This window comes from Canis lupus, chromosome 18, assembly GCF_048164855.1.
Source record: "Canis lupus baileyi chromosome 18, mCanLup2.hap1, whole genome shotgun sequence".
Taxonomy (NCBI): domain Eukaryota; kingdom Metazoa; phylum Chordata; class Mammalia; order Carnivora; family Canidae; genus Canis; species Canis lupus.
The window spans coordinates 54,320,120-54,328,865 of NC_132855.1; the positions used below are offsets into that span (position 1 = coordinate 54,320,120).

General features: G+C 38.2%; 1 protein-coding gene and 1 non-coding gene across 2 annotated transcripts; both read left to right on the forward strand.

Moving 5' to 3' along the window:
* The first annotated feature begins 242 nt into the window (after positions 1-242).
* Positions 243-8,022, forward strand: SSMEM1 (serine rich single-pass membrane protein 1). Its single transcript, XM_072784565.1, has 3 exons — positions 243-518; positions 5,212-5,266; positions 7,423-8,022. The coding sequence occupies exons 1-3, from the start codon at positions 336-338 to the stop codon at positions 7,917-7,919; spliced, it is 735 nt and encodes a 244-aa protein (XP_072640666.1). The 5' UTR covers positions 243-335; the 3' UTR covers positions 7,920-8,022.
* A 621-nt stretch (positions 8,023-8,643) lies between these two features.
* On the forward strand, positions 8,644-8,746 carry LOC140609654 (U6 spliceosomal RNA). Its single transcript, XR_012011406.1, has one exon. It is a non-coding gene; the product is annotated as a U6 spliceosomal RNA (small nuclear RNA).

Sequence of the window (8,746 nt, forward strand, 5' to 3'; positions counted from 1 at the left end):
GACTGAAAAAAGATGAATGGAGACCTCAGAGACTTAGATTTTACAAACATTAAACTTTAAAGGAAATACAGTATATACAAGTTTAATAAAAAAAAATCAAGATAGAATTCACCCTATTGATGTAAATGGGGGAAATACCATAAACTGTCATAGAAATAATTTATATAAATCTTCCCAAAACTTAGAAATCCAATAAGTGTTTGTCAGCTCCTGTCACAGTTACTGAAGCGTGTCACAATAGGTTGCCAAGGAAATTGTCATACACATGGAGTGAAGTACTCCCCAGTCATCTTCATTCCTTTGAGCATGCTTTATTTTCAAAGCAAGAAGCCATCATGGGAGACCTTTTTTCCTTATTTTGGGAGGTAGATCCTCCCCCCATACCTTTAAGTTTCACCATTCCAAATCAGGATTATGAATGCCGGAAGGATGACTCTTGCGGGGCCATAGGGAGTTTCCTGCTTTGGTATTTTATCATTATATTGGTCTTGCTGTTCTTTTCTCGGGCTTCTGTCTGGGTAGGATATCCTATTTCATTTTAAATGATATGTTTATTGTATCATAAGGGGTTTTCCATGAAATAAATTGTCTTTACTTTGATCAAAATACTTTTTAAAAGTTTGTTTTCTAGTTTTAAAAATAACGCAGTCTTGTTCTAGGGCATCCAAAAATACAGAAAGGGATGAAGAAGGAAATTTAAACTACTATAATCCTATTTCCTAGAGATAATCATTGTTATATTCTAATTATTTTGGAGTATATTCTAATTTTTTTTCTTATTCTTAGAATATTTTTCCCTCCATCTCTCTTTGATCTTATCATTAGAATTGTACATATTTTCATAAACTTAATATTATACTGTAACACTTCCTCAAATCATATTCACACAGCAGCACTCTTAATGACTGCATAAATTTATCTTGTGGTTGCACCATAAAAAATCTGCATTTCTGAGACATTCAGGTTGTTTGCAGTTTGTCCATAGGCTATGTAATGTTAGGATAAACTTCCCTACTGGTTAATGACCTCCAAATTCCTTTTGTAGCCATGTAATTCTAATCAGAGATACAAAAGTTGTCATATTTATAAAATATATGCTGTAGGATTCGGGAGCTTTTAGGATGAGGCAATGTACTCTCCTGAAAGATAAGATGCAGAACTAAACTAAGCAAAAGTCACCACGCTAGACCACCTACTAGCAGAAGAAAATACCATCCTCAGGAATGAGATAGCCCAGTTTTTCAGGACTATGACTCTCCAACATATTATGAGCAACCGAGGTCTTCTAAATTGCTGACATGGAGTTCTTGCTGGCCATTAATACCAGGCTGATGATTAATCAAACCACCATTATTTGGCATTACAGCCAGAGCGCTGGGCTGGCAATGGCCAGCTAGACTGCTGCATCAGCTCTAGATGGAGAGGAGGAGGTTTGTTAAGTCTATGCCGGCTGGATTCCATTATAATAATCAAAGACTCTTCCCCTCACCACCTCTTCCCACTAAAGAAGGTCCCTCTAAAGTCTAAATGCTTCTTAAAGTAGATACTTTGCCAAAAGGAGATTTAGAATAGTGATCGCATATGTGTGTCCTAGACTCCCTATTGAATTTGTCTGGATTGGCCAGAAAAGCTACTTTAGAAAATTAACAAAAAATTGAAATTGATTCCTGGCAATTTCATCATGAAGACTACTTAAGAGGTCTAAGCTATTCTTCTACCCCTTTGCTTGCATCAGCTTTTTGGAATCATAGAGCCTGAGCTTCAAGGACCTAAGGAGAGCATGCGGTCCAGCTTCCTTTTTGTAGGGAGTAAGATATCAGTATCCCTCCTTTTTTTTTTTTTTAATTGATAAGGCCCAAGAAAATTAAATGACTTGTCCAATGTCACACACAAGTGGTTAGTGTCGGAGGAGAAATAGACCCAGGTTTCCTGCCATGTAATTCGTTTCCTTCAAAGCATAGTTGAAATGTTGAATTAAATCTATTCAGTGCTGATTAAAACCTTAGTTATCTTAGAGGTTTTGTGTTTCACTCTGTACCCCTATGGCAGTTAGAATTGGCTGAACTGCTTCTTGTGAAAGGTCCCAGATTTGAAATCTGAGAACCATAAGAGAGCTAGTCAAAGATAGAATTTTTCTTTCACTTTGATCTTCATTTTCTCTGCAAAACTATGAGCCTTTATTTACAAACCTTGAAGTAATGGTAAAAGCGTGATGGAAATGTGGTGGTAATTATACCCAAATGCGAAGCACACTGATTTCCTTAGGATTTGCCACTCTTTAAGTTGCATTTACCCTTTTGCTTTCAGACACTATAAATACTATATTTAGTTTATGCATTTGTTTAGTATTTATTCAGACTGCTAGTGCTGGTTTTTTTTTCCAAACAATACCAGTCCTAGCATCTCATTTTGTGGAAATGAGCTTAGGTGTTATGTGGAAACTGAGCTTAGGTGTTAAGTGAATTGGTAAAATTGCAGAGTTATCCAAGACCAGAAACGCAGAGCCATAGCCCAATTCTTTGCATGGTTCTACCCTACTCTTCAGGCAGGCACTGCTGATGTTTTCACTCACTGAGTCACACACAGTTAATAAAATGCTTTTGGTACCACGGTTCATGTGATTCCACTTAGCTTGATGCAAAATCTTTCTTCTTCTTCTTTTTTTTTTTTTTTTCAAAATCTTTCTTTTGATTTTGTGATTGTATTTTGATTTGACATCAGGTAAAAATGGAAGCTTTCTATAAAAATGATGTAAACCTAATCCATGTTTTTAAACATTTCTCCCTGTCCATTACAAAAGTATGTATTATGGAAAACGTTGAAATTATAGAAAAGTACAAAAAACCCACTCCAGACCACATGGAAATAACCAAGTGCTATGAACTTCTAGGTTTATAAACTTCTAATCATTTAATAAATCTCTATACATATTAAATTTAAAATAAATCCTCCCCATCATTGTTAAAAGAGATATCTCAAAAGAGGATTCCACTCTTAAGGTTTCCAGAGAATAGTTACAGTGACACGAAAAGTAGAGATACCTTCTTAAAGATACTTGCCTGCTGTTAAAGAGATCATATATTAAGAAAGCAATGGGCCAAGAATCCTGGATTGTATGACACTTTCAACCCGAAGGAAGTTTGACTTTCTACAAAAATTCATTTTCTCCCCTATTGTAGACAACTTGAAAAGTTAAAAAAATATCACTGTTTTACTCAAAGTAAGAACGAACACTTGTGTTCATTGCTTAAAGTCTTTTCATATTTTCAGCTAACTTGTGATTATACTGCATATACGAATTTGCATCGTGATTTTTAACTTAATATTATAACATGTATTTCCTCGTGTTGAGACATGCTTTTTTTTTTTTTTTTTTTAAACTTTTATTTATTTATGATAGGCACACAGTGAGAGAGAGAGAGGCAGAGACACAGGCAGAGGGAGAAGCAGGCTCCATGCACCGGGAGCCCGACGTGGGATTCGATCCCAGGTCTCCAGGACCGCGCCCTGGGCCAAAGGCAGGCGCCAAACCGCTGTGCCACCCAGGGATCCCGAGACATGCTTTTATTATAATAATTTTTACAACTATAAATTATGATTATACTATAATTTATTTAACCATTGGCTGCTATTGAATTTTGAATTTTACATTATCCTAATTATACTGTGATAATTTTTGTGCACAAAGTTTTTTCTCTTTGGAGGGGTTATTTCCTGGTGATAGATTCCAAGTAAGAATTGTTATGCGTCAAAAATGTAATGAGTATTTCTAAAGTTTTGGTACATTCTGAAAGAGTTGCTTTATATTTATATTTTAGCCAAATCATGTTCAGCATCGAAAAATGGGAGACTGGGGCGCCTGGGTGGCTCAGTGGTTTAGCACCTGCCTTTATTTAGCCCAGGGTGTGATCTTGGAGACCTGGGATCGAGTCCCACATCCGGCTCCCTGCATGGAGCCTGCTTCTCCCTCTGCCTGTGTCCCTGCCCCCCTCTCTCTCTGTGTCTCTCATGAATAAATTTAAAAAAAATTTTTTTTTTTTAATGGGACACTGGAGGCTCCTGAGTGGCTTAGTTGGAAGCATCTGCCTCCGGCTCAGGTCATGATCCTGGGGTCCTGGGACTGAGCCCACATCAGGCTCTCTGCTCAGTGGGGAGCCTGCTTCTCCCCCTCCCTCTGCCTGCTGCTCTCCCTGCTTGTGTGCTCTCCCCGTCTCCTGTCAAAAAAAAAATCTTAAAAAATAAATAGGACACTGATCTGAACAATGGGATAAATTTATTTATGGAGTATTGGGCTAGGATATTTGAAATTAGAACTATTCAAATAGATCCACTTCTTTTTTGTTGCCAAATTAAACAGGTAAAATGTTATGTTTGCATTTTGGAGGAAAGTTTCTGAAGGACTCAAGAGATATTAAGTTTGTAAATTCTGGTAAAGATCTTCAAGGATTATTTTATTTTATTTTTATTTTATTTATTTTTTAAAAACAGATTTTATTTATTTATTAATGAGAGATACAGAGAGAGAGAGGCAGAGACACAGGCAGAGGGAGAAGCAGGCTCCATGCAGGGAGCCCGATGTAGGACTCAATCCCAGGTCTCCAGGATCACGCCCTGGGCTGAAGGCGGCGCTAAACCGCTGAGCCACCGGGGCTGCCCTTCAAGGATTATTTTTAAAGTGACCTGATAAAATACCCTTTACAAAGTAATTTAAAATGAATCCCAGTACTATCAAATCTGTTCTTAAATGATATTTCTTTACAATGTGAGTACAGGAAAACTTTACAAGCTATAGATCCTTATCAGTATTATTTTCTCTCAAGTCTTTGTTCCATTTGGTTTGGTTCAAAACATTTTGGAAGACTGTGCTATTAAAGCCTGGTCCTTCGGGCTCCCTGCGTGGAGACTGCTTCTCCCTCTGCCTGTGTCTCTGCCTCTCTCTTTCTCTCTCTGTCTCTGTCTCAAATAAATAAATAAATAAATAAATAAATAAATAAATAAATTTTAAAAAATAAATAAATAAAGCCTGGTCTTCCAGTGGGCAGCAGAAGAGAGGATCACTACAACAGGAACTCAATAAAAATTTATTGAATTTCCCTGAACGTTTAAAATTAGACATTGTCTAAGAGTCTAGGGCAACAGTGTTTTATAAGTAAATGTAAGTGAAAAACAACCAACAGAGATTGCTGTTACTAATCTGTATTTCTGAAACAGATGTCAGAGAAGAAAAAAGATGAAGACAGTGGGACCAGCACATCAGTCAGTAAAGGTGAGAGCTGGTGCATATTTGATATTGGACTATGATGAGAGGAATATATGCTGAATGTAGAAAGCATGTAGAAAACAACAGAGGTGAACAGCCCAGAGTGGTTATAGGGACTCCCCAGATCAGTGATGGCTCTTGGATGGGCTCCCTGCTTTAGCACAGGATAGCTTAGCTGCTTTTGCAGAGCTGTTAGAGGCCACAAGTTAGTAGTAGGGTAGAGCTCAAGCTCTTTTCATTCCTCAGCATTCTTCCTTCATATAGCTTGCCTTTTATTTTTTTTAAAAATTTTATCTATTTATTAATGAGGGAGAGGGAGAGGTAGACACACAGGCAGAGGGAGAAGCAGGCTCCATGCAGGGAGCCCAACGTGGGACTCGATCCTGGGTCTCCAGGATCAGGCCCTGGGCTGGAGGCGGCTCTAAACCGCTGAGCCACCCGGTCTGCCCATAGCTTGCCTTTTAAATACCTTTATTGTTAGTGTTGCTACAGGATTGTGAGCTTTATATGACATCTTTTTAATACCTATAAGCAGTGCTGCTAAATGTTTAAAACTGGCTCTCCAAAAATGTATATGTGTACATATATGTTTTTAAAAAAATGTTGTTGAGGGCGGCCCAGTGGCGCAGCGGTTTAGCACCACCTGCAGCTCAGGGTGTGATCCTGGAGTCCCAGGATAGAGTCCCACATGGGGCTCCCTGCGTGGAGCCTGCTTCTCCCTCTGCCTGTGTCTCTGCCTCTCTCTCTCTGTCTCTCATGAATAAATAAATAAAATCTTTAAAAAAAATGTTGTTGATATAAAGGATGTATATCACACAATTTACAGGTAATAAAATACATAATACACTTTATGGCACATTCTATGTAGACTGCCAATTTTGGCAAAATACTTCCCTTAATTTTTGCCAGACCCTTGCATTCTTAGCCAACCTATGGTGGCAATGGATGAATGAGTGTTATCCAATATGAATGTCATGGAGCAAGGGGAAAGATGCAGGAAAATGTTTGCTAAAACTTAACTTGGTTGTCAATGATGTGACTTCTTTGCTGAATTGGATAATAGTTTTAGAATACTCTGGAAGAACATTTCCTTGTTTTTGGGTGCTATTCACAATGTAGTGGCTACAGGAGGACACTTTTACATATAATCTGTTAGTAACATGTTCTTTATCATTTTAAGCGTAGACAATCAACAAGACCATACACAAGACCTGATTTTTAGTGCTCGTTGATTTCTTTTTATTCCACTCACACTGATTCAAAGTACCAACATGATGTTACTGAAGTGAAGTTGGGAAGAGACGCACAGTAGGACACCATTACATAGCATTTCCAATATCCAGATACAACAGACGTAAATAGCTTCAAGAGCTATTTCTTAATAAAATGTAATAAAATAATTAGGAAGTGATTAGTTTTGAACATTTATGTGTAATAAATGGATTCAATGGTAAGTTTGTATACTTTAATTTTGACTAATGGCTGTGTTTTAACAACCATGTCACAGAATTCCTGTAAGTTTAACCATCTGTTCTTGTGAGCTAGTTGGTAGAAGACAACTCCAGCACACTACTGTATAAAGAAAAGATCCTTTTTAGTTTCCTGCTACCCAAATCACATTCACATACATACTTGAGTCTGTAAGACTTCAAGGTAAGGGAAAAAAGGGTCTATCTGAAAAAGCTTGGCGACCTTTCCCTTGATCTTATACCAGGGGGTCCACAAAGCTTCAAAAGCAACATGTCAAGCATCTATTTGACCCTTCTGGTCTTTTTTTTTTTTTTTTTTTTAAGATTTTATTTATTTATTCATGAGAGAAACAGAGAGAGAGAGGGGCAGAGACACAGGCAGAGGGAGAAGCAGGCTCCATGCAGGGAGCCCAACGTGGGACTCGATCCCAGGTCACCAGGATTACACCCTAGGCCAAATGCGGAGCTAAACCACTGAGTCACCGGGCCGCCCAACCCTTCTGGTCTTTAGGAGATTTGGTATCATACTGGAAAATGCGCAGCCGCCAACACTTGCAAATGAGTAGAGAAAATTGGGCTTGCCGAATGGCAACGGACAGTGAGTCCATACATGCCATAGGCTTCCTTAGGTAATACGAAGTTACAGTAACCAATGATATGCCTAACATCTTGATTTGTTTCATTGGTTGTTAGCAAGCAAAGATACTTCCTATAAGCGGCAAAGCAAAGATGGTGACTGGGACTCTTTACAAATGATGAAAAAAACAAAGCAGAACCAACTTACTCCTGTAACTGATTCAGAAGTGGCTTTGGTCAATGCCTATCTTGAACAAAGACGAGCCAGGCGCCATTCTCAGTTCAGCCAGGTGAATCAGATCCAACATGATAGTGATACTACTGAGTGTGACAGTGAAGAATCTAACTCAGGAGCCTCCTCATGGAAGGAGAGTGAAAGTGAACACCATCTGTCACCAGCTAGTATTAAGAAGAGAAAACTAGCTCAGAGGCAAAGGAATGTGGGAAGTTACCAAATCAGGGAAAGGCCCTGCCTCCACTGCAAAGCCATGAGAACCAATGAATGGCTGACCCGCCATTTCCTTCAAAATGCTTCAGCAACAAACCACATGAAGGCAGATATTCAAGAGGAAAATTGTGTACCTGAAATTAACACAAAATTCAGTAAATTTTGAGTTTTATCAAGTCCTTACTTGCAGCCAGATGAAAGAGATGAATAAAACACTCAAAAAAAAAAAAAATCACCATAGCTCTAGGTGCAGAGGCTTTTACAATAAAGTTTATCTACTAACAACAAAAACATACTTGGAACCCAAGAGGTAAAATTTCAGATAATCCTTTGTCCTAAAACAGGCCAGTGAATTTGTTTATGGCACCATTGGGACATCAAAGATCTGCTTCTACTATGATTTTTTAATTCAAAAGAGCACAAGACATATTTTATTCCTTGAGTGTATGTATTTTGTTTATGTCTGTAATACAAATAAGGAAGCTCTTTGAAAATATATTTATATCCAGAAACCATTAAATTTATTTGTATGTTTTGATTGATTGACTGACTGGATGAATTAGGTGACGTTGGTTGGCATGGAATGGACCATATTCTCCAGGTCCGTATTTTCAGGTGACTTCTGTCTGAGCTGTATTGCTACATGTGTGTCGGCTACAGTTGGTGAGGAGAAAGAACTCAAGAGCCTGAAAACAAAACCCTGATTTCCAGAGTAGAGCAAGGAGGGAAGGCAGTGTGGCCCAGGGTGTTACTGGGCTGTGGACTGTCCACATGGTTATTGTCCAAAGGGCATGACAAATGTTAAAGAAAAAATTATTGTGATACTTGTTAAATATGGTAGGGGAGACTTTATTTAAGACAAGTGTAAAAAAAAAAAAAAGACAACTGTAGTGCTCGCTTTGGCAGCATATATACTAAAATTGGAACAATGGAAGATTAACATGGCCCCAGTGCGAGGGTGATACAGAAATTCATGAAGTGCTCCATATTTTT